Source organism: Stylophora pistillata, chromosome 8 (genome assembly GCF_964205215.1).
Source record: "Stylophora pistillata chromosome 8, jaStyPist1.2, whole genome shotgun sequence".
Lineage (NCBI taxonomy): Eukaryota > Metazoa > Cnidaria > Anthozoa > Scleractinia > Pocilloporidae > Stylophora > Stylophora pistillata.
In genome coordinates, this window is record NC_142526.1 from 6,606,118 (window position 1) to 6,630,202 (window position 24,085).

At 40.0% G+C, this 24,085-nt stretch overlaps 4 protein-coding genes and 2 pseudogenes across 7 annotated transcripts; 2 read left to right on the top strand and 4 right to left on the bottom strand.

Moving 5' to 3' along the window:
* Window positions 1-185: 185 nt before the first annotated feature.
* Window positions 186-4,800, bottom strand: LOC148724686 (uncharacterized). The gene is made up of 3 exons (XM_088729794.1): window positions 4,303-4,800; window positions 1,536-4,082; window positions 186-1,462 (listed from the first exon to the last, which is right to left on the bottom strand). The coding sequence occupies exons 2-3, from the start codon at window positions 1,683-1,685 to the stop codon at window positions 914-916; spliced, it is 699 nt and encodes a 232-aa protein (XP_088585920.1). The 5' UTR covers window positions 1,686-4,082; window positions 4,303-4,800; the 3' UTR covers window positions 186-913.
* Window positions 4,801-5,903: 1,103 nt separating this feature from the next.
* On the top strand, window positions 5,904-8,234 carry LOC148724687 (uncharacterized; annotated as a pseudogene). Its single transcript, XR_015991083.1, has 3 exons — window positions 5,904-5,913; window positions 6,177-6,401; window positions 6,558-8,234. The product of XR_015991083.1 is annotated as an uncharacterized LOC148724687 (transcript).
* LOC111319465 (uncharacterized) lies at window positions 7,794-10,377 on the bottom strand. Of its 2 annotated transcripts, none has more exons than XM_088729786.1 (5): window positions 10,143-10,377; window positions 9,931-10,044; window positions 9,647-9,802; window positions 9,361-9,524; window positions 7,794-9,284 (listed from the first exon to the last, which is right to left on the bottom strand). In XM_088729786.1, exons 2-5 carry the CDS (start codon window positions 10,039-10,041, stop codon window positions 8,675-8,677), a joined length of 1,041 nt encoding a protein of 346 aa, XP_088585912.1. In that variant the 5' UTR covers window positions 10,042-10,044; window positions 10,143-10,377; the 3' UTR covers window positions 7,794-8,674. The 2 variants fall into 2 exon arrangements, with proteins under 2 accessions (XP_088585912.1, XP_088585911.1); XM_088729785.1 differs by having other exon boundaries at window positions 9,647-9,819.
* A 70-nt stretch (window positions 10,378-10,447) lies between these two features.
* LOC148724688 (uncharacterized) lies at window positions 10,448-19,679 on the top strand. The gene is made up of 6 exons (XM_088729773.1): window positions 10,448-10,816; window positions 11,037-11,272; window positions 16,086-16,258; window positions 16,776-17,385; window positions 17,844-18,143; window positions 18,609-19,679. Exons 3-6 carry the CDS (start codon window positions 16,137-16,139, stop codon window positions 18,936-18,938), a joined length of 1,362 nt encoding a protein of 453 aa, XP_088585899.1. The 5' UTR covers window positions 10,448-10,816; window positions 11,037-11,272; window positions 16,086-16,136; the 3' UTR covers window positions 18,939-19,679.
* Window positions 12,097-15,465, bottom strand: LOC148724689 (calcium-responsive transcription factor-like). 2 transcript variants are annotated; one of them, XR_015990461.1, is made up of 2 exons: window positions 14,546-15,465; window positions 12,097-13,203 (listed from the first exon to the last, which is right to left on the bottom strand). XR_015990461.1 is itself a non-coding variant. In XM_088729802.1 (2 exons), exons 1-2 carry the CDS (start codon window positions 13,499-13,501, stop codon window positions 12,997-12,999), a joined length of 294 nt encoding a protein of 97 aa, XP_088585928.1. In that variant the 5' UTR covers window positions 13,502-13,646; the 3' UTR covers window positions 12,097-12,996. The 2 variants fall into 2 exon arrangements, 1 of the variants encoding a protein (XP_088585928.1); XM_088729802.1 differs by lacking the exon at window positions 14,546-15,465 and adding an exon at window positions 13,415-13,646.
* A 1,006-nt stretch (window positions 19,680-20,685) lies between the features above and the next one.
* On the bottom strand, window positions 20,686-23,311 carry LOC148724690 (histone H2B.1 pseudogene; annotated as a pseudogene).
* Between the last annotated feature and the right edge of the window lie 774 nt (window positions 23,312-24,085).

A 24,085-nucleotide genomic window follows, 5' to 3' on the forward strand; every position in this document is an offset into this window, starting at 1 on the left:
TTTTACTCCGATATTCTGTTTTATTGTACCCTGAGGTAACTTCCAATGACGCAAAACTATGACTTAAGATGCTGTGACGTACTCCTAAATATTCCCAAGGGAAATTATACACCAAGGTCGGTTTTTGCAGAGCTATGCATAAGGCGAAACGGTTCCACGATTTCGATATTTTTATTTTCCATCCATTTTAGAAATATTGAAAGAGAAAATTTCTCTTTTGAACCTCATTAGAACGATTAAGATATTTCTGTTTCAGACCATTGAGATCTTATCAATTTACTTGCATTTTCTGTGCCAAAAGCCGAAAATTTCAGTTTTTTTCCATTCGACCTAAGTAAGACAATTAAGAATGAGTTATGTCAAGGCTCAAAAAGTTTTAAAAATAGGAGTTGAAGTGCAAGTGGAAACCTTAAGCGAACGGTTATTCAAATGTTATTTAATTTGATTATTCGTTTTGTCATGACTATTTTATGAAACTCGCTACATTATCAATTCGCGAAGGACATAATTCCATTTCATGTCACTGCTGATGCATTTAAAATGGCAGTATGTGACCGCGTATGCAAAGGTTTGCAATCGAAATATGTCTCAAGGAGATGAAAATGTTTTAGAAAATTTGAAGTGTCAGTTACTGTGGAGCAATCGGTATATGGAGTCAGTGAGACAACACACCTTGCATTTGATACAGATAATTTATTATTTGTCAGAAAAAATCTTGCGACAGATTTTGCAATGTTGTGTGTACATGTATAAACATACCGTGTGTCGAATTTTCAAAATATCTATATTCATTGTAACTGCTGATTGAGTGTGGTTAAATAACGTTTATTTTTTTCTAGTATTTTTGTCTCTTTTGTTATCTTAAACATTGTTTAATGCTGTCCTAGACTTAAATGATCGCTTCTAAAAAAGTTTATTCAAAAACGACAAAACCTAAAGATGACTTTTCAACACCATCATAAAAACCACCAAAGAACCTTTCTAAAACTGGCCAGGGACGATGATACACAAACACAAAACTCTCGCAATCTGCATAAATGTTCGGCACTGCTAAGAAGAAAGCTAGCTCTTTTAGAAGATACTGCACTCCTTCATCCAGATCGACTTTATTTTCTGTCTGAGCAGATTCGTTTTCCTTGTCGGAACGTCCCTTCTCGCGGCCGCTTTTGAGACATCTTAACGCCGCCACGGTAGATTCTCTAACGTCATTATGGAAGTCACCAATCACCTCGTACAAGTTCTTGATATTCTCCAAGGCTTTGCCATATTCATAGCAGATTTCCACCTCCTCTGTCCATTTTATGAAGCTGTGGGACACATCGCAGAGGCCGCTTGTTTGAATGGCTTCGCTGCATTTGTTTCGCAAGCGATTTCCTTTAATGCGCGCGGACTTCTCGGGGTTTTTGGAACCTACAGCACGATAATTATGCTCGGATATTTTGTCCGGGATAAAGAGAAAGACCTGCAAAACAAAGATGATTTTTTAGAGGCGTTTCTCGTTATTCTCTCAGATGAATCTGTTCAAATAAACTCACCCTTTCTGAGGTCTTTTTGGCCAAGTCGAACAATCGTTCGAGGGTTTCCACCTTGTAATAGTGCGGATTACCAGGGCTAATACCAAGAATCACGGTTCTCTTTTGAAGCTGATATTTTTCACCGTTAAGAACAGCCTGAGAAGTGCTCATAATTGACTCTCCAACCAACTAACTTCTGCTCGTGAATAACTTCCTTCGGTTAGATGGAACGTTCCACTCAGCATCTACCTGCGTTCACACTTGTAAGATACCTTCACATTTAAACCCCCTCGTCTTTGTGTGTTTCTCAGTAATCAGTTTATTTTCGGAAATGATTATAAGGATCGACTGTCGACAATTGGCAAAAAGAAAAAACATTAAACAAACCTGGTCATTCACATGTCACGAGTTTTCAAAAAAGTTCTGGTGATTAAATTTCCGGGTAACTCGGCTGACGAGGCTGTTTTAAGAAGATCAGATTTCCCCTTTGCAGACAATGCCTGCTAAAAAGGCATCGCAACCAGTGGTCATTTGGAGAAGTTAGGAGCTCTCGCAGGTCTTAAATCTCGGAATAAACTGAGCACTAGTTACAAGACAGTCCGGCAATCGCGATCGGGTGCATTGGCTCAGGAATCCAGAATATTCGAAGAATGGAAAGCACTTGGTCTTATTTGATATTTTTAACCGTTCAGAACAGTAAACAGTTAATTATCGGAAATGATTATAAGGATGGACTGTCGAAACTGTAGACAATTTGCAACAAAAAATTTTACACAAACCCGGGGATTAACATGTCACGAGTTTTAAAAAGAGTTCCGGTGAAAAATTTCCGGGAAACTCGGCTGACGTGGCTGTTTTAAGAAGATCAGATTTCCCTTTTGCAAACAATTTTGCGGCCGGAAAAGGCATTGCAACCGATGGTCACTTGGAGAAGCTGGGAGCTCTCGCAGGTCTTAAGTAAACTGAGTACTAGGTATAAGACAGTCCGGCAATCGCGATCCAATGCATTGGCGCAGGATTTCAGAATGTTCGAAAAATGGAAACCTTTTGGCCCTTTATTTTGATCATAGCTGATGAAATTTTTGAGCGTTCAGAACAGCCTCAGAATTGCTCATAATTGGCTACCGATGTTAATAATATGTCGTCCCGTCTGCTCGTGAAGAACTGCCTTCGGTTCGATGGAACGTTCCACTCAGTATCTTCCTGCGTTCACACCTAGATACCTTCACATTTTAACCCCGCCCCCTTCCCGTACGTCTTTGTGTAATTGTCAATCATTAGTTTATTTTCGGGAAATGATTATAAATTCGACTGTCGAAACCGAAGAAAATTTACGATAAAAAGTTTTTAGACAAACATGGTGATTAACATGTCACGAGTTTTCAAAAAGTTCCGGTGAAAACTTTCCGGGAAACTCGAGATTTCCCTTTTGCAGGCAATTTTGCTGAAAAAGTATCGCAGCCGACGGTCATTTGGAGAAGTTGGGAGCTCTCGCACGGCTAAAGTTTCGGAATAAACCGAGCACTTGCTACAAGACAGTCAATTGCGATCGAGTGCATTGGCGCAGGATTTCAGAATGTTCGAAGAGTGGAAGGTATTTGGTCTCATTTCCTCCGTCCTTGTAGCGCTGTTCCTCACGCGGTCGCTACTTTATCGAAGTATTCAGGCAAGTGTACATTACTGAAGTACCTCGTATATTTTATCTCCTTGATTCATTTCCTTGACTCCATCGAATCACTGCCAAACAATCACCTTCCGACGTAACGTTTTGATATACAACGTGGTTAAAACAGGAGACTCCAAGAAGCACGGTTGGCAGACTGCACTGACGAGCACGAAAGTTTTTCAAGCTGTGCCCAACAAATAGAATTTTCGTCGATCTTGAAAAAGTGCGTTGCTAAAAACTTGGGAGGTTAAATCAAATTATATCGATGTTAACATGAATCTCTTATTAATTGTGCGGTATTGACCTAGAGCTTTTGCCGTGCGCGCCGCGGTACGATGATACATGTCGGCTGGTGACCTCAAAACAATCATTCGCGTAAAGACGTGATATTTGTTTGGAAGCGAAACGGAAATCAAACAAACACGTTTATTCGTTAACACCGTAAACACGGTAAATACTAACCACCGCCGGAAAAATTTGTCCTCGAAAAACTCCAAGTCAAAACTTTTAACTCCTCTTAAGGTCCGGTAATACGGGCAACATTTTTCTTCAACTTGTCTTGCAACATTGTTTCATTGCAAGTTGAAACCCTTCGTTGCGCGTATTACCACGTTCGTGACCAACTTGTTTCGCAACAAAATATAGTGTTGCAAATTCGCGGAATCCTGCGCGTATGATTGGTCAGTCGCATGTAAACAAAGATGGCGGCTGCTGAAATTTGTCGGAAGAGAGCGCTTGCAGCTCGGTCGGCATTAGATAACATAGGGTGAAGTAGACCCGAATGATTAGCATTTTCCAACCATCGTAGTGACGTCATCTCCCGACCGCACTTTAAACTTCGGAAATTAACATGGCGACGTAAACGTGAAACACTTGCAGCTAAATACAGGAATTGCACCGACCTGTGATTGGAAGTTAAAAATAGCATTAGTCACGCTGTTGAGCTCAAGAGACTTGTTGATCACGCACGCGTTTGTGGTCGAAAGTTATGTTAGCATTAAAAATCTTTCCTTTTTTCAAATCAAATAAACACAGACTTTTATATCATCGCTGGAAGAGAAATTTTCGGGTCAAATCTACTTCGGTAAAGGGGTAAATTTATGGCGTGGATTTGCTACCTACCGTTCGTTATTCAGGGTCGAAAATTCACCACTGAAACAGCAATAATATTTGTTTTCGCTTCAGTATCGAGCAGTTTTCGTTCGTTAATTGACTCGCTGTGTAATATGCTCTATTTGCAAACGTTTCGCTCTTGGTGCAATTCCTTTCTGTAACGCAAGTCTTAAGTACAGGAATTGCACCGGGCCGATTGGTCGACTTCCAGCGGTGAAAAATGGAAACACCGAACCCGATAATCTTTCTTCCTTCAGTCCAAAGCCTTTGATCTTCACTAGTGAAGTTATTTTGCCCACAGCTCCCGTTCTGAACGCGCTTTCGACCCGGTGCTTTTCCTGCCTTTAACGCTTTCAACTATTAAATTCAGGAATTGCACCGGAAAGAATACTTAACTTCGGTGTCGATTACATGATTTAATTAATGAGATACCGCTGTTTAGAAACCTTGCACATTCTCTTTTTTCAAAACTTTCGCGGGAAAATCGTCCAACTATTAGTGCTTGAGCATGGTTTGCAATGAGAAGAGCAGCCTTGCACATTTTCGGCATATACAAATCTTCCATTCATAAGCTGATTCTTGCGGGTGATGTCATCTTTCCACTTCAGAAGTTGGTTTTCTGGAGGGAGAAACTTGAGGGTGAAGGGGTCTGTCACTTGTTTTCTTGGTACAGTGTTCTCGGTTAGGCGTGTTCTTGCAACACTCCTTGTTAGAGGAAGCCAACATTCACATGCAGCTCCTCTGCTAAATGATCTAATACTTTCGAGAGTAAATCTCTCTGAGTTTTCCTTCAGTAGTTTGACCTAAGTAAACACATTTTGTCGTGTATTGTTAATATTGTACTGATACAGACAATTTTTAACTACCTTTTCGTCTGATCCTAATTTGAATTATATAGAAAATGCAAGTCAGTTACGCATTACTTCTGCAAACAGTGTATCGAGCTTCTGCATTATTATAAGCAACTATAAATATTACTCAACTCCTCACAGGAGGGGATGCTAAGGCATCTAACCCTAACCCTCTTCCCCCTGTATGATTATTTAGAATTTCACAATTAAATTTTCAGTGCCCATTTTTACACCTAGATCTAGCCTGTATGACCGGCATTCAAAGGAGAAGGTCGAAAGGAAGAAGTGTGTGCCGGTGTGTGTGTGTGTGTGTGTGTGTGTGTGTGTGTGTGTGTGTGTGTGTGTGTGTGTGTGTGTGTGTGTGTTTCAGGATGTTGAATTGTATTTGCCTTTGTTTATGGAATGTGAAATTTTCTAGTGAATGTCATTTGCCCACAAAATCTTTTTCTTGCAGTGTCATGAATATTCATTATGTAAATTTTAACCCTCATTAAAATTCACAACTGTTCAAAAATGATTCTTACCTCAATTTGACTGTTTGCCATTATGTGAGCGAGCGGGAACACTGGAGAAGCAACACTTATCTTTAAAACTTTGGGCTCGAAAGCACTAATAGTTGGACGATTTCTCCGCGAAAGTTTCGAAAAAAGAGAATGTGCAAGGTTTCTAAACAGCGGTATCTCATTAATTAAATCATGTAATCGACACCGAAGTTAAGTATTCTTTCCGTCATGTGACCGATTTCCCCTTAGCAACGCCATGCTGGCTGGCAAGCTATTCTCTGTGTTGCATGACAACCAGCTATTATCTTTGTATTGAAGCGTGTCTCTTATTTGTGAGGAAAGTGCTCTAACGATTAATCCTAATCCGTCTCTTTGTCAACTGGAAAATAATTATTGCCAAAGCTTACCATATAGTGAATTTTGTGAGATTTTCGACGGAACTAAGAGAGTTTTGACGAAGTTTTGACTTTGCGAAGTGAGCGCCATCAAGACAAACATGGCGGGATCAACAATGGGTAACTATCGCAAGTTTTTGCCGTAATCTCTTACCTTTTCTTGGAACATTTTCGGAAGAGTAGTAAAAATTTTAAAGCAATCCTTGTCTTAGCAGATAATGGGACTCAACATTTGTCTTTGATTCCAAATTTGACGTTCGCGGACGTCGAGACTTACGCCAAACTCAAGTCTGGATGTCAAAACACTGTGAAAGCGTACAAATTTTTCGCAGAACCTGGCTATCTACACGAAATAAAAGGTATTTACTTCCGACAGAAATATATAGTATGAAAGCTTTATATTTTCTTATTTTAAGTTACAAAGTGACCGTAACACTTTTTGAGGGAACAATTTGTTAAATTCTTAACCGCTCGTGATGCGTGATTCTGATAAGCGTATATTTTCTTTCTTTCAGTTAGTTACACGACTGACTATGTTGCTATAACAGCCAAATGCTTTCGATCAATGAAAAAAACCGAGTCCCCGCATAATATCTCAGCAAATATTGAGTTGAAAGAGAAATCATTGAGCGGGAAATGCAGTTGTGTTGCTGGAATAGATGGATACTGCCACCACATCATTGCTTTGTTTTTCTACCTGGCACACTGGAAAAAAACTTGGTCTTAGATCTCTGCCTGATGACTTGACTTGTACTAGTATGAAGCAACGATGGAGCGTTCCAAGAGGGAAAAAGATCGAACAAAAGCAAATTCAAGACATCCTAGTCAAGAAACCTCAAATGGGTGCAAATTATTCGAAATTTATCAAATCAACTCTATATTCACCATCTAAGTACTATGGACTGCTTCATTCAACTTCCTTTGAAAAACTATCTCCTGTGCCTATTATAGCTAGTATTCTTCCCCATCAAGATAATCTCGCTAACTTAGAAACTGCGGCTACAAAATTTGGTAGTGCACTAAAAGGAAGTGTTTTGTCCTACCAGCAAAAGCTTTCGCAAGATTACATTATTAATGATTTCACTTTAGCAGGATTCCCACTTTTGCCTTATGAAGACTCTGGTGATAGATTTGAAAATGCCTTCACAATTTGTTTAACCAGTGATAAGCAAGCTGCACTGGAATCATTGAATCTTGACAGAGATGTTGCAATTGACATAGAGAGTAAAACTGTGCAACAAAATTCAAGTCAGTTGTGGTATCTTCTGCGTAAAAAGAGGATTACAGCAAGCAAGTTTGGTTTAGTGGCTAGAAGAGTTGGCAACTTTGAAAGGCTTGTGGAGCAACTCAACCCTTCGAGACATGTGACAACAGCTCCTATGAGACGAGGAATTGAGTTAGAGCCAAAGGCAGCATCAACTTATGCAAGTGAGGCTAAGGAAAACAAGGTCAACCTTTTCCCTTCAGGCCTTATCATCAACCCAAAGTGCCCATGGTTAGGGTGAAGTCCAGACAGAAAAGTATTTGACATTGCTGCTTCTGAAAATGGACTAGATCCTTTTGGATTATTGGAAGTCAAAGTTGTAAAAGAGGGTGAGACAAGCTTTGATAATGTGAGGTATTTGTCCAAGAATACCCAAAATGAGTACTCTCTTAAGACAACACATGAGTATTTTTACCAAGTGCAATGCCAACTGGGGCCCACTGGCTTACAGTGGTGTGACTTTTTTAGTTATATTGATGACTGTACATTTGTATGTTCAAGAATTTATTATGACAAAGAGTTTTTTCAAAATGCAAAGGATAAAGTTGATGCCTTTTTCTTTAATTACTATTTGCAACCTTGATGATAATATTACTGTAAAAATTAATTTAATTTTGAGTTTAATAATGATTGTCATCCTATGTCCAAGTGAAACTATAACAGTTCTACAAATAATACAATGAAAGTCAGAGTGATTTTCTATCATATGTCGAAAAGAGTCACTTTTATTTGGTTCACAATGAAGAAGCTCAAGTCAGGTACTAATTATAGCTTTTGGTTTTTTGTATCTATTCGATACTACTCATCATCTTTAATAAGTGGACCTTGAAAATTTGTTAGTAAACATGCTATGGTATATGTTTGATTGACAGACCCAAGTGTATTTAAAGGTATATCTGAATCAAAAATATGAAATTCTTTCAGTCTTCGTATTGCTCGCTCTACGTGTATTCGTAACTTGGCAATACTTTTCGTTTCTTTGACCTCATGACTAGCAAATTGGCTTTTACTCTGCAAAAATGGAGGGAGATTTAAAGTTACATTTTTCACCAGTAGCAAGTCTTCAATTTCAAAACCTTTGTCTGCCATGACACTATCACCAGGCTCTAAAAGATCAAGTATTCCAGAACATCTGGTTATTTCCCTATCGGAAATAGCACCTGTGTATAGGTTAGAAACGAAAATAATGGCTCCTTTCGGAGATATTCCCACAAGTCCCTTTAATGTTGTATTACTCTTGTAAGCAGAGTAGAGCTGCGATTGTAAAAGTAAAGAAGATGGTGTTTGTACATACAACTCTGTACAATCAATTATAACTCTTGTGTTGGGATAGAGATTTAAAAATTCATCTGACATGGAATTATTTATCTACTCTCTGGTTGGCCAAATGGACTGAGAAGCTAACAAAAAATAAAGGTAGTTGATCCAAGTGGTGAGCTTTTGACTTACTGATGAAGGGTGTAAATTAAAGCGAACAGCAAGATCCTGCTGAAATAATCCAAGTCTGATACGAACAAGACACATAAAGCATTCATCAATCAAAAGCATTGATCGCGATGATGGCCTGCTATCTAGTACACCTGAAGCATAGCAGTATGTCATGTTTTCAGCAGATGGCTTGACAAATTCATAGAAAGCAATTAGGTGCTCATAAGTAGGAAACCCAAACTGAGTATAAAACTTAATGCTACTATTATCCCTAGTAAACCTTTCTACCCCAAATTTATATATTTTCAGAGTAACTTCTTGTTTTTCTATTTCATCTCTTGCCTGTTTTGTAGCCAAGTTTGCCTTCTGAATTTCTAATTGTGCGCAGGTTTTGAATTCTGAATATTCATCTTTGGTGGATTTCAACTCTAGCTCTAAGGCCTTCAACTGTTCTCTAAGAACATCTATTTCACTACTTTCACTGCTGATCTCAGGTTGTTGGTTTTCTTCCATGTCAACATCAACATTGTCATGTGTCTCAGTCGAAGACCTAGAAATAGGAACAGAATGACCTTTAAGCATGGAATACTCTAGAATTCTAACATAATAATGAAAAGAAAAGTTACCTTTCAACATGACGAATAATTTTTCTCCTCACTTTGGCATTTGGCTTCCATGTAAATATGTGAGGAAATGCACCTTGCTTTAAAAGTCGACGTCCTGCATTGTCAGTGGGCAAGAAGTCTTCCTCCGAAAAATGCTTGGAACATACTCTGGTATTGTTTGTAATCTATGAAAAAGAAACATGGGCTTTAAATTACAATGATTGATAAAAATGCCACGAACTACATTTACTATCATGTCCAATGTTAGATCAATTGGTGTTCACTTAATCGAGCAAACAGTTCTAACCTTGAAAAGATCACCTTCATCTCTTCTAATTTTTGAAATCCAGATCTTTCTAAGGTCGTTATTCTTTGGGATTCGATGAAAAGACAGAGAGGAATCGTATCGAGCGTCCCCCTCACACTCTGGAACACAACAATGATCATTGGACTTCTTTATCCTCTTGGAAGGATGTACAGCTAAAATATGTGAAGAAATACAGGATTAGTCGAGAGAATAATTGATAGCAATCTTAAAAGATCAGTCTCGTCATCTTTTATTAAAGATCTTCAAACTGAAAACAAACTTACGATTTCTCGTGTGTTGAGATTCCCATGGTCCAGATTGTTTTTGTTGTGCTTCTGTCTGTGAGGCGTCCTTGAATGTCGAATCGAGATCGAAAGACAAGCATTTAGTCTCATTACCTGTTAAAGGAAGGTTCATATGATAAGTTGTAACTAATATTGAAAAAAAAAAAATTCAAAAAAAGTTCAGATATTAGCGAAAAACTTGCGTTACTTACTCATTGTTGATTCCGCCATGTTTGTCTTGCTGGCGCTCACTTCGCGAAGTCAAAACTTCGTCAAAATTCTCTTTCTTCGGTCGAAAATCTCACAAAATTCACTGTATGGTAAGCTTTGGCAATAATATATTTCCAGTTGTAAAAAGGACGGATTAGGATTGACCTTTAGAGCACTTTAAACACAAGAAAGAGACACGCTTCAATACAAAGATAACAGCTGGTTGTCATGCAACGCAGAGAATGGCTTGCCAGTCAGCATGGCGTTGCTAAGGGGAAATCGGTCACATGATCAACTCCTGCCAAAGGCCTATTCCTGAATTTAGTAGTTGAAAGCGTTAAAGGCAGGAAAAGCACCGGGTCGAAAGCGCGTTCAGAACGGGAGCTGTGGGCAAAATAACTTCGCTAGTGAAGATCAAAGGCTTTGGACTGAAGGAAGAAAGATTATCGCGTTCGGTGTTTCCATTTTTCACCGCTGGAAGTCGACCAATCGGCCCGGTGCAATTCCTGTACTTAAGACTTGCGTTACAGAAAGGAATTGCACCAAGAGCGAAACGTTTGCAAATAGAGCATATTACACAGCGAGTCAATTAACGAACGAAAACTGCTCGATACTGAAGCGAAAACAAATATTATTTCTGTTTCAGTGGTGAATTTTCGACCCTTAATAACGAACGGTAGGTAGCAAATCCACGCCATAAATTTACCCCTTTACCGAAGTAGATTTGACCCGAAAATTTCTCTTCCAGCGATGATATAAAAGTCTGTGTTTATTTGATTTGAAAAAAGGAAAGATTTTTAATGCTAGCATAACTTTCGACCACAAATGCCTATGTGATCAACAAGTCTCTTGAGCTCAACAGCGTGACTAATGCTATTTTTAACTTCCAATCACAGGTCGGTGCAATTCCTGTATTTAGCTGCAAGTACGTGAAACCAGTATGCTGCGGGCGATTGTAGGCTGTAAGATCAGACCAGGCCTCGCATCGTTTTGGTTTACGTTTGTAGTCTAATAAGCAGTTCGCGGGACAAGCAGATGGATGTTTCCGGAGGAACTCGCGAGCCGACCTATTCTCGAGCTACCTCACCTGATGTTATTTGGACCTTTTGCGCAGGACAGTACATAACATAGGGTGAGGATTATTATTATTTTGAGAATTCTAAGTGATGTATTTCAGTGTCTATCATATACACTCTGTTTTTGGCCTTCTTTGTTTAAGGGATGGAACTTTATGCAATATTAGTGTTATTTTTCTATGCCAAAACCTCCGTCAATTTTACAAGCTTACATTTAATAATATTAATTACTTGAAGAACATTTTTTGAAGAATTGGTTAAGAGCAACAAATTCAGAGCAAGTTATGTACCAATCAAATCATTGCCTCTTCACCTTCATTTTATGCCCTATGAGCAACCCTGAATCTAACTGATTGTTATGTCTCTGGGGTATGGATGTTGTATTGATAATTCTATGAATGTGAATGTTACATAACGCAATTAATGATTTACACTACAAGTGATATTTTAAATATTCTCACAAAATTACATGAGCTTTTAAGCGAATGCAATTTGAAAGAATTTTCAAATATTGCAAGTAGTGTAAATCCTTAATCGTTAGAGCTTTCTGTTACGATTACTCATTTATTATGACTGAGAAAATTACAAACATGCTTGCATTCATTAGAAATGCAGTTCAAAATAAGAATTCGTGATAAATTTGCCTGCTATCAGTCAATCATAAAGAGGTAATTTTCTCAGTCATATAATAAGAACTGAAACCTTCTGGTGTGCAATATTTTTAAAATCAACTTATCCCACACATGAGACCTTATGGACAAAATGGTGTGAAGAAGCAAGGTGACAAGTACTTCATGTGTGCCATTTGTTGTTGTGATTGTACTGGCGAAATGTCTTAGTGTGGAAAAAGTGAAACAAAGAAAACACAAAAATGTCTGCATGCAGACTAGAACAAACCTTATTCCAAATAAACAGCTCAAGAGAAAATTCTTGTTACAACATAATATAATGATCCTGTTTTATCATTGAATAAACACATAGAAATTCGTACTTGTAAAGCTTATTAATCACAGAATATGTCATGCATGTACATTATATTATATATGACACTGCATACTGTTTTGTAAATAACATGGTGCGGTTGGCTCATCAAAACTTTAAAGGCATCTCAATATTTACAAGATACTCTGACCTAGCTTACTGACTAGTGAGTGATATGTCAGATTTTCCCAGCCAAAATAAATTTTTTTTACAAGTCAGATAGTTCATTTGTTGTTTAGGTTTTGGCAAAAAATTGTTAGCAAATATACTGTTGCATGCTTCATTGGAGCTCACAAATACTGTAATTGAAACTCTCAAAACTGGTGGCATTGGAAAAGTTCAATTAGATAAATTTTAGATATCTACCTTTCATCATCCACACTTCGATCAGGTTTTGCATTTGCGAAAGCAAATGACAGTTAAGCCCAGTTTGATTTTTATCAGAATGCTTTTTGAATTGCACCACAAATGATCCAAATACCTGGTAGTCACCATTTGTGCGCACCACAAGGAAAAACAGAGGTAAAGCATAACGGGTAGTTTTGTATGTGGCATCCAGTAGACAAATGTTGCCATATCTTGTCAGGAGTCTGCACTGCCAGGCACTTTGATGGACAAACAGAAGGGTGCTGGGATCCTGTTCTGTAGTGTGGTCTTCTCCATCTGTTGTGGCTGAAGAGACATCTCCACATGGCTGGAAGTAGATGAAGTCCTCTGGGCTAGATGCTTTCCACTGGATAACTTTTTCTGCCACATTCTCTTGATCAATTTTTGAGAATCTGTGCTTTATGGTAGCTCGTTACATGTGGCTCCTTATATCACTCAGCTTAGGATAAAACCTATGGTTTGAGGGAGATGGTTGGATTTCATCCTTTGCTGATATTTCATTTTTTATGTAGACAGTCAGGTGTCTCCGTATTTCATGGGTGTCTTTCATTCCCTCATTGACAAGCTTTTCAATTTGTCTGATGATCCTGTCATCCACAGGCTGAGATAGGCTGCTCCCCTGGAATGAAATGAGAATAATATGTGTTAAGGTATTAATTTCTCTTAAGGCATGTTCTGCTTAAGTTAAAACAGAGAGAAGTGTCATAGCTCCAACAAGACACCTTATTAAATACCGGAATGATAGCGTAATTTTTTTTTCTGATGAACCAAACATTGATTGGTACTGGCAGGTGCAGGTGGACTTCATACCTCTCCTTCTATTATCTTACCTCTCCCATAAGATGATGTGCATGGTCAGTCTCAGTAGGAAACTCTATGTAAATTCTCTGCTCCGACCTCACATTTGCTTTTGCCATATCATCTCTCAATCGTTTTGATGCTTTTGATCTTTCATGTTTTGTATCTTTTTCAATCTCCAGTGAGTGGTAAATGTTAATATTAAATACTGAGTAAGAACGGTTTTATTGTATTTTAATATGTCTCATCCTGGCTGCGCTTCAAATTTTAATGTTGCAATTTATTGTTGAAAGAGATTATTAGTTTTATTCTGAATGCACACATACTTATTTACAAAGAGAGATGAAATACAGCTGGTTATAAAACCAACTGAGGAATGAAAGCAAAAATAATGATGAAGATTGTGTATGTTCAAATAGCAGAAGCTAGTCATTGAGTGGATGATGAAATTCTTAACTGAAGATGGAAGTTTATGTTTCTGTATGAAAAAATTACGTTCCTGGTTAAGTGTAGTTGTTTTAGTGAATGATTAACTTCAGTAGTATACACCATGATTTCCAAAGTGCTTGTCAGTCTCGTAACTGGAAAATTTTACGGTGTTCGTCGTTTCATATTTTGAAATCATCTTTTTGGCATGATCCAAAGACTGAACGTAGCCGAATGTTTCGGAAATTTCCACGGAAAAAGAAGATTCTTTCGCTTCTTCCATTGTAAACATAGATACCACATTCAATTCTCCCGCCAGATTTTCCCGCTAGAACAGGCAGCTCATCGGAAGAGCGGAGTTAAAGTTTAACAGGCGAAACCATCAAGACTAAGGAGCGAGGGGATGGGAAGGTTCCTCTTCTTTATTTATAGCCTTTTTATATGTATAGCTGGCTTTTCGTACGGCGTAAAACGGTAAACCTCAAAGATACTTGCAACACTCGCAATTCTATTTTATATTGTGTTAGCCTTCGATGGGATAGTAAGGATAGTAGTTGATTTTAAAGTACACATATAGCCCAAGCACATAATCACGAATAAATGTGACTTCGCTCAAAGTTGCTTCCTTTTAATATGTTACTTTTAAGGACTTCATTACTAACACCCTCTTTCAACGCAAAAAAAGTATGGCTTGGTTTTATCGTATTGCTTCAGACATCATTGCAAATAATCCTCACCCTATGTTATGTACTTATATATTGTCCTGTAGTATTGAAAAGTAACATCGGGTGAGGTAGCATAGAGTCCTTCACTTAAGTAAGTAGGTCCGGAAACATTCTTCTGCTTGTCTAGCGAGTTGCTTATTAGTCTGCAACTCCGTACACTAAAAATATGCGTGGCCTAGTCTAAGCTTACAGCCTGCAATCGTGCGCAACATGAACTACTGATTTCACACTAACGCCGCCATGTTAATTTTCGAAGTTTACAGTACGGTCGGAAGATGACGTCACAACCATGATCGGAAAATGCTAATCATTCGGGTCTACTTCACCCTATGTTATCTAATGTCGATCTTGCAGTTCTCTGTTTGGGCCTTTTGCTCGGTAAAGACGAGGGAAGGCCTCGAAAATGAGATCGGAAAATTTACATGCGACAATCGATTTCCCCGAGAGAGGAGAGAGGCGTTTTTCACCAGCCAGTTAGAGAGCAAACCACTAAATATTCAAAGCTTTTTAAGGCGAAAAAATCATCGGGAGTTCGTGACCCTACGACCTCAGCATGGATGGGTCTATCTCTTTGAAATTAAGAAAACATCCTGTCCTTTCTCTCCAATGAGAGGTAACGGGTATCATTTTATAGGTTCCAGGTAGCAGAACTTCCCACTCTATTAGAGTTCCCTGTGGTTTTTGACATGAAATCGGACCGTTTTGTGAGATGCGTCTTTCGATGAACGTGTTTAGCAAGAAATGTCCTCGATCGCCACAACGCTTTGCGGTGGTTAAAATGCAATATTATTATGTAATAGCCTTTTACTCAAAGTTGTTTGCGGGAAAACTTTCTTTCTTTCTCGCAGTATAGTATCTTGCAAATTAGGTTAAAGGGGCAATATTTACACATTACATCGTCTATGAAGGATTATGGAGTTCTGGAGAGTGAATGAAATCAGAAGTCATTTTTTTTTCGTCTGACCTTACGAGAGAAAAGGGCACCCACTTAAAAAGTCTCTCAGATTACTTTCACTGGGATATTGAAACGTAAAAACCAGCAGATCAAGTGTTAAAGTTTTAATGTAGTTCATCTCGATTTGATATATCGCTGGTAATAACAACAAATAAGAAAATAAATCCTCCTCGCTGCGTTGACAAGCAGCGAAGGAAATTTAAGAGCTAGTTTGCTAAACAGAAGTCATATCATTTTTTACAATGTTTTTAAAGATATATTTTTCGGGTAAGAGGAGGCTAGAGCAAGAGGAGCGTGTTGTGTGCGAGAGGAGGAACGTGTGGAGGGGCGTAAGGAGGGGCAAAAGGAGGGGCGCGTGACTCCAGACTCGAGAGGATCGCTTGATTTATTTTTCCGCTTGAGAATAGGAGCGCGTAGCTCATGACTCGAGAGGAGGGTGGCCTGGCTCTTTTATTCCACGCGAGAGGAAGAGCGTTCCTCGCGTTCCTACGTGTTCTACCTAATCGCCTATATCTTCACTCGTCCTATAACAAGCTTCTTAAGTGTGGACATCAGTTTTACTTGCTTAAATTCTATACACATTTTTACATCTTGAAGGTTGCGCTAGTTTATTGGCGAGTCCCATGGAAAAATACCAAAGGAGAGCGGATGCGAGGAGAACTGCCACAGCTACCTTACGGGCATTTTCACCGAGTGAATTTCTTTGGTCGACCGCTGTCCAAGATACACGGCCCAATTTATTACATTTGGCATTGTCTGACTCCAGTTGTGTGAGTATCTTGTGGTCGTTCCATTCCTAAATTTGCAAACTTCGTCACATGAGGTTCGCCAGGGGGATTTTGGTTGTGTCACAGTACAAATTACCTGAAGCCCCCATAAAGCTCTGTAATATTCTTCCCAGTCAGCTCTCCGATATGATTACTCCTCGACAAATGATCCTCTCTTCATTTTCCCTGAAAACTATGTGACCCCCATAAAAATCTCTCAACCCCCTCCCCTAAGGGAATGAATAATGACTGGTCCTCAAACAATCTCCTGACCCGTGAGGATGTCACGCAATACCAAAGCCTCGTTGCTTAACAAGTCGCTTGATCATTTTGATAGCTCTTTTGACGAGATCTAGCCGCAGTAACTCGCGAGTGAGGAGCCTGGTGTCGAGGAACTTATTTCTTGCGACTAAATGCCATAACTTTTCGGAAAAGGCCAGACGTGGAGCTTTGTATTTATTTTTCATGATTTAGAGAACAAGAATTAATCGTCTTTAATCTTCTTATGACATCCTCGCAGGATCTTAGCTGACGCAGAAGCCATTCGCGCGTTCTATACTGACCACTACTCACACAAGCGCGACCGAGATTTCACCTGCCTCGGCTCCGTGTTCAAAGACATTTTAGGAAATTGCTTGGCAACCAGCCACGGGCGTGACGAGGTGAGACGATGCCGCGGCCCTTTTGAGAAATACTTCTCCTCCAGTGCTGTCTCGGCCACTATGCGTATGATTGGACGGGAGTGCTCCACATTCCTGAATTCCTTACCACTCGGTAAGCCCGTTGATCTTCAAAAAGAGGGTCTTGCCAACGTCACACTTCGTGTACTGGTGCAAGTTGTGTACGGAGAAGAAGTCCTAGAAAAATATTTCCAACGTATCATGGAGGTCAGTGATTTGCTTCAGGATGCCGTCAATCAGTTTAATGTCGGTGAAACCAGGCTGCCGTACTACTCCTATATTCCGAGTGAGGTGAACAAGACGGCCCAGGCCTTCAATAAAGCATGGGAGACGTTTAATCTTTTCTTGTTTGAAGAATACGAGGAGGGACGACTGGCGTCTGGTGATGGATTATTCTTTTCCATGATGGAACAATTGAAGACTCACGCACTCGATCTGGGAGAGGAAGAGGTAGACTGAAAGTCTTTATTTGTGTATTAGTTCATTATTTTTAGTTCATTTTTCAATCCTTTTATCAATCCTTCAGTCCATCATCCCTATGGTCCGTACATCTATCCTTCCAGTTATTTATTCCTTCATTTCCTTTTTCCTACTTACCTTCCTTTCATTATTGATTTTTTTCATTCGCTCGTTCGCTCGTTCACTCGTTCACTCGTTCGCTTGTTTGCTGATTCGCTGGTTCGCTGGTTCGCTCGTTCATTTGATCACTCGTTCGCTCTTCCTCGTGTTTGTTCGCTCGTTCGTTCATTCATTTGTTCATTCTTTCATTCCATCCATACACCCATCCGCCCATTTATTCATCCATTTAACTTCCCATCTATTTCAACACCGAAGGCCAAACAAATAGTTTTAGGAAGAAAAAAAAATACTTTATCTATTCACAACCGTTTTCGTACTGTCTGGCACAGCTCTTGCATTCTGTGAACGAAATCCTGCTCTTGAATATTGACGTCAGCTTCGCTGCCACTTCTTTTGCCTTGGCTGATCTCGCTCGCCACACTTCTGTTCAAGACAAAGTTCATCAGGAAGTAGACGAAATTCTGTTGGGGGCTGACCCGAGTTCATTTGCAGACCTGGAAAACAAGCTACCCTATATGGAAATGGTTCTAAAAGAAAGTGCTCGGATGAACCCAGCTTTGGCGCTCAGCCTTCCAGAGAGAACAGTGAAACATGTAACTGATATTGGAGGATATCAGATTCCGAAAGGGGTGAGCAATATTGTCCAATTATTTGCGCTCATTTTCCTGCTTTTTTCCTCCCCCCAAGCTCCCGGATAGACGAAAAGGTGACTCTCAGGGTAGAGGCGAGGAAATAAAGAATACCTTAACTACTGGATAGGACAATTACCGTGGTAGGTCAGCTGGAAGGCTCCCAATCAAATGTTACTTTAATTTGAAGATATCATTTGGCTAATAGTCAAAAAGCTGAAATTCATCATTTTTCTTGTAAGTTCTGGCATTTTCTGCCCGTAGTGTTACATTAAATCTAAGTTCTTTTATCATTGGAGCTTGCTGAACGCATAGACAGCAAACGATTTAAAGCGACGCGCGCAAAGGAGGAACGCACAGATGAGAATTGCTCCTCGCGTACCTGCATTGTCTTACGCGAGTAAAATGCGTTTCCTGAATATATGAGTTAACAAAAACATAATTGTCTTTTATCTTATTCAACAGACTCCCGTTTGCGTGGATACCCAGTCACTGAACTTTTCCGAGAAGTATTGGAAAGAGCCTGACAAATTCGACCCAGATCGCTTCGCGAACGGTGCCAGACCAGTGCCAGGCTCTCTCTTCCGCTTTGGTATGGGTCCAAGGAAATGCCTGGGTTATCGGTATGCTCTGGCTATCACTCGCATAGTTCTTGCGTCTGTTTTACAGAGATACACCCTTCAACTGGCCAATCCTGACGTTGCAAGGCGAGTGAAGACTAAAGGAATGACTTTCTTCACACCTTTTCTGTGTCCAGAGATAATATTCAACGAGAGACTGAAAAACAACGCTTGAATTTTTCGAACACCCCTTTAAAGTAGTGTTCAGTTCTGGCACGGCCAGAATTTTCACCCAAGTGATTTGAATTCTTTTCGCAGTCTGTTTAATATTCTTGAATTGTTGGCCGGTAAGGGCGCTTTTCGATTGAGTATTGTAAAATCAGAACGAAAGTAATCGCAACAGCCAATCAGAAGAAAGGAAAACACCTTGAAGAGGCAATGAGAACTCAAAATACAAACAAACTGCCTAAAGCGCGGGAAAACGACAGCGATGCTGTTAGGAGAAATTAAGTATAAGTCACTCGTTGGGGGTGGAGATATTTCATTACGAAACCGGTAGAGATAAAGGGCTGTTATACTCAACAGAACTGTAGATTACTGAGCTATGATAGCCTCTGCATTGTTGAGATAATAATACTCTGGTTTTTACGATCACAGATAAAGAAATTGTTTTCTTAATTTTAAACTACGAGCAGCCCCTCGTTTTCGGCGAAGTCTGTTGCGCGAGTTAAATAGAACTCAGATCTCTCCGCGGCGTGCTGCCATCAACATTTTTTTCCACTGAGGTTTTTTGACTAGCGCGACGGACGTAACTAAAAAGGCGGGACTGCTCGGAGTCTTCTCACTTTGGGAAAGAGAGGTTTCCCAAGTTTTTTTTGTATCATTTTTATAACCAGTATGAGCTGTTGTCATCAGATTTTTCGTCAAGATTTTAGAAAACTAAAATGTAACTTAGAAATATATTTCTTTCAATTAATTTCTCCGGATTCTGGTTGTTTAACGTTATGACGTAATCCACTTGACAAAATCTCTCCGCCGGATTGTGTTGTGCGGGAGGTCGAGGGCTCGTGCCCCGGCCGGACCAATACTCATGGTCTTAAAATAACTGAGGAGAATTTGCTACCTTTCTATAATATCAAGAAATGGATAGATATTCTAGTCTTCTCGGATAAGGACGAATAAACCGTAAGCCCCGTCTCCTGCAGGGTTAGGGGAAGGAGACATTAATTTCCCACCCACGAGATTACTGTGGGGTGGATGTCCTCCCCTGGGGTGGGGTGGGGTGGGTGGGTGTTATACTCGGAGATAATAGCTCTCTTGAGCTATTCTAAATCCGAGTTTAAATAAAGTTATATGTATGGATGGATAACGCTATACATTTTGCTGTTAATTATCCGCCAGATAGCGATTTCTCCGTTGATTAGCATTATCTGCCTCGGAAAATGTGTTTGAAATAAATTTATTACCGTCACTATTCAGTTATTCGTAGAATGTTCAGGAATTCTATTGTTCTCGCCCGTTTAGTTGAAGTGAACCTTCAGCCCACCCCACCTCGATCTTCCCGTTCCTTACTTTTAATGAGAATTTGTTTGAAAATCAGCGGCTTCTTACTGTAGATTGCTGATCATTGCTATTATTATCACAACCTTTACATTTGATTCAAAGGTGATGCTGTATGGAGAAATTAGAAGCCTGTCAAGCTTACGATTTTAACGGTTAAGGGGGAAAAATATAAAGCGAAGACTTTCAAACCACTTTCCTTTCATTTCAGTGGCTACAGGCCTATTGTAAGAAGTTGCAACGCTAATGAAACGAGTCGTAAAGCGGCAGTGAAACTGCACAATGTTTCGGCCGTTATCCAAAATTTCCCCGAATTTTTCGTTTGTTTGTAAGGATCAGCAAAATGTATGAAATACCACGTATAAGTCTTGAACGGGTCTCAGTTCTCAGCTTTATTCCCACCCGAGGAAATACCACGCGGGACGACCTCGGGAGAGGATCGCTCGCCCGTTGCCTTCGCGTCCTATATTATTTGCGAGGTGATCTAAAAACTATACATGGATCTGAAAAAGTATATAAAAGAAAATCGGGTTTTACTTTTCGATTTTCAAGAAGGCTGTTTCGGGAGGAAGGCAGGAAATCCTCGCTTCCCGTTTCTGCTTCGCAGCAAATAACACTGTAAACAAACATATTTGCAGAGCGTCGGCTTAAGCAATTTGTGCACCTTTCGTAACATTGTCCCAAACTCTGGAACACAGTGAGCGTTGCAAGGCATTCATGTCACAAGTTAGAGACACGTTAAGAGAAAATTTTCCGACTGAAACACCTTTCTCTTTTAATATAAGTCAAAGCAAAGATAACATGACATACAGGAGCTAATCTAAAGTCGACATCGTCCGTTGATGAAAGGCAGGTTATTTCAACCGATATTCACAAAATTACAATGAGAAGTGCCATATTCACACAAAGTTGTTTCAGTATAGTTTGAAAACAACAAAGTAAACAACAACATTTGTAAACTGGTTGATCAGGGAGTTACACCAAAGTTATAGTGCCTTTAAAAAGTCTCTTGCTTTTACCGAAAATATCGTACTTATCATTCATTTGCTGCTTGTGTATTTGGTAACAGCCTTCGTACCTTCGCTGACAGCGTGCTTCGCAAGTTCACCTGGCAAAAGTAGGCGTACAGCAGTTTGGATTTCGCGAGAGCTCATTGTCGACTTCTTGGCGTACTTTGTCAAGCGAGATGCCTCCATAGCTATGCGCTCGAAGATGTCGCTAACGAAGGAGTTCATGATGCCCATGGCTTTGGTTGTGATTCCAGTATCAGGATGAACTTGCTTCAACACTTTGTAGATGTACAGCGAATAACTTTCCCTTCTCTTAACCTTCCTTTTCTTCTTGTCGACTGCAACACCAGATTTCATTGTACCAGCTTTCTTCTCTGCTGAAACACCGCGAGAAGATTTACGTAATTTTGTCATGATTCGGACAAAGATTCACCCTCTGCTAAACCACACTCTTCGATAAACGACAACCTTCAGAGCGACACTGTAATTCACAATTTCGCAACGTGCAATTGCTCGGGCGCCAATTTTATAGCTGCACTGACGATGTATCAGATTTCACTAAGGGATCAAACTCCTTGTACTCTGATTGGTTACCTCTGGAAGTTGAACTCCAAAGGTTACGAGGTCAACATGAATTTTGTGATTGGCGGATTTCGATCCGAGCTGGAATGAAGCTACTAGTTGCAAAACTTACACGAAACTCCCGACAGCTTTCCACTTTTCAGATACCTAATAGATGTTAAAAAGAACCAGAGATAGCTGCCGGCTGCTCGCGGGCCACCACCACACTAGGGCGTTTTCAAAAATGTCAGTGAAGGGAGGTTAATATTTTCACCCAAACTCAGTGTTTTCGTTTTGCTGTCGATTGTCCACATCGATGCATTTGCGATTAGCCACAGTAACAAAACACTGGAAAACACAGAGGGGAGCGAGTATGAGACGCATTTTTCGGTCGACGTTTTCGAGAACCTCCTTTTTCAATTGTCCTCGCAGAAGACGGAGTAAAAGCCGGTGCTTTTTCAAAACGATACACTTCAGGAGCCCATCATCAACAATGTTGATGGGCTCCTGTACACTTTTAAAACTGTTTTCGAAAGCTTCGTATTCATAACCATTCTTGAGCGTCCTTTTGTAGATTATAGGCCAAAAAAAGCAACAAAAACTATGCTATTTCAAACTACAACGCCTCGTTGGTGTGTTTCATTAGCTGGTTTTAGCGTAAGTGTTTCTTTTATGTACGCTTAACGCAGCTATAAAAGAACTCATTTGGCGTCGATCAATTCGAAACTTCTACATCCGTTCTGGGGCAACCCTCCCAGACCTCCCAGTATTTGAGCTTTTGAAGATTGGCTCGGTCAAATTCCACCTCCCCCGGGCCAAAATTGCGTTCAAAAGCCCGACATAAGCATAACTTTCTGTTCAGGGATTCCTTGAGTGATCAACGTATGTTGTAGAATTTAGCACAGTCGCATTTTAGTTTTTGCTGCTCCTGCTCGGCTTTTCGCTCATAAACATTCTACGATGTGAAAAGTTTCTTCCAAACCATTCGCTCACCATCCTCGGAGACCCAGGGGCTGTGGGTCGATTTCAAGTTAGGGCAGGAAGAGCCCCTGGGGACATTGTCTTACAAGACTAGTTCCAAACGGTCGCAGTCGTTCTGCCATCTGATTGGTACCAGAAAATCTTTGTGTTTTTCTGCCCAATCAGAGTGAAGTGTGCTTTAGAGTCCTTTCGTGTGTTTTAACACGGACATATACTAGTAGCTCAGCTGCTCGCTATGTTTGTCTGAATCGTGCGACGGAGATTTGCTTGAGGTGAAAAGTTTCAGTCTCAGCACACAATGTAAGAGAAATCGATCAGATTGTCCGAGAAAATCTTACCGGGAATTGTACTGAATACTTTCGCAGGTATCACTAGAGAACGTGTTTTAAAGTGTGCGAGGTTTGTATACAAGACGATGGTTGCAGTCATTGATATGTCGCTTTAAACGTTAAACGAAATTTAAACTTAAATCTTTCTATATTTTTTGCATAATTTTCTGTGACTGAAACTTTGCAAATCCCGTGAAGTTATTTCGTCCCACGGGCCACGCAGGTATGTTGAGCAACTTTTACGCTTTCGCCCACGTAGCTTTCTGCTTTCTGTGCGCGCCAAAATCTAATCTTCGCTTTGTAGTAAACTCGTTCACAATACGGCTAAGGTTGCAGAGAACGTTAAGTTCGTTGACGACCTCCAGCAGGCGCTAAGAGAAAGCTTAGCTGTGTTTCCAGTTAGCTAATTAAAATCTGAACAAAAACTTATTAACGAGAACATCGTGGGAAGGAGAGATTTTTTCGGGCAGTTACGGAAGGGGTTTGGAAAGAGTTTAATCTTTCAACTGCTGCCTAGAGAGTTGAAATTCTTGAGCTAGGAAGGCCACGGATTCTCCACTAGTCCCTTCAGTGATAATTGAGAATCGATCCGATGCTGCTTTCAATGGGAAAAACAAAACCAAAGACCAAGAAATAATGGATGGAAAGGGCGGGTTTGCTTTACTGCAAATGTCAGCGTAGTAGTACAGGGTCATCTACCCACATCTAATAAGCAAAAGTTTCCACGCTTAGCTTTTCTTTATTTTAAGCGAAGATGAGATTAGATTTTGGCACGCACAGAAAGTTGCGCAAGTACCAGTTGCTCGACATACCTGCGTGGCCCCTGCGACGAAATAACTTCACGGGATTGGCAAAGTTCCAGTCACAGAAAATTATGCAAAAAATATAGAAAGATTTACGTTTAAATCTCGTTTAACGTCGAAAGCGACATATCAATGACT

Coding starts and splice junctions, on each gene's coding strand:
- LOC148724686 (XM_088729794.1), bottom strand. CDS start 1,685: ATGAGCACTTCTCAGGCTGTTCTTAACGGTGAAAAATATCAGCTTCAA. Junction 1,463..1,535: donor CCAAAAAGACCTCAGAAAGG/GTGAGTTTATTT, acceptor TTTGTTTTGCAG/GTCTTTCTCTTTATCCCGGA.
- LOC111319465 (XM_088729785.1), bottom strand. Junction 9,820..9,930: donor ATCTCAACACACGAGAAATC/GTAAGTTTGTTT, acceptor CACATATTTTAG/CTGTACATCCTTCCAAGAGG. Junction 9,525..9,646: donor ATGAAGGTGATCTTTTCAAG/GTTAGAACTGTT, acceptor TCTTTTTCATAG/ATTACAAACAATACCAGAGT.
- LOC148724689 (XM_088729802.1), bottom strand. CDS start 13,501: ATGGCAAAAGCAAATGTGAGGTCGGAGCAGAGAATTTACATAGAGTTT. Junction 13,204..13,414: donor CACATCATCTTATGGGAGAG/GTAAGATAATAG, acceptor ATTTCATTCCAG/GGGAGCAGCCTATCTCAGCC.
- LOC148724688 (XM_088729773.1), top strand. CDS start 16,137: ATGCGAGGAGAACTGCCACAGCTACCTTACGGGCATTTTCACCGAGTG. Junction 17,386..17,843: donor TCGATCTGGGAGAGGAAGAG/GTAGACTGAAAG, acceptor TGTCTGGCACAG/CTCTTGCATTCTGTGAACGA. Junction 18,144..18,608: donor GATATCAGATTCCGAAAGGG/GTGAGCAATATT, acceptor CTTATTCAACAG/ACTCCCGTTTGCGTGGATAC.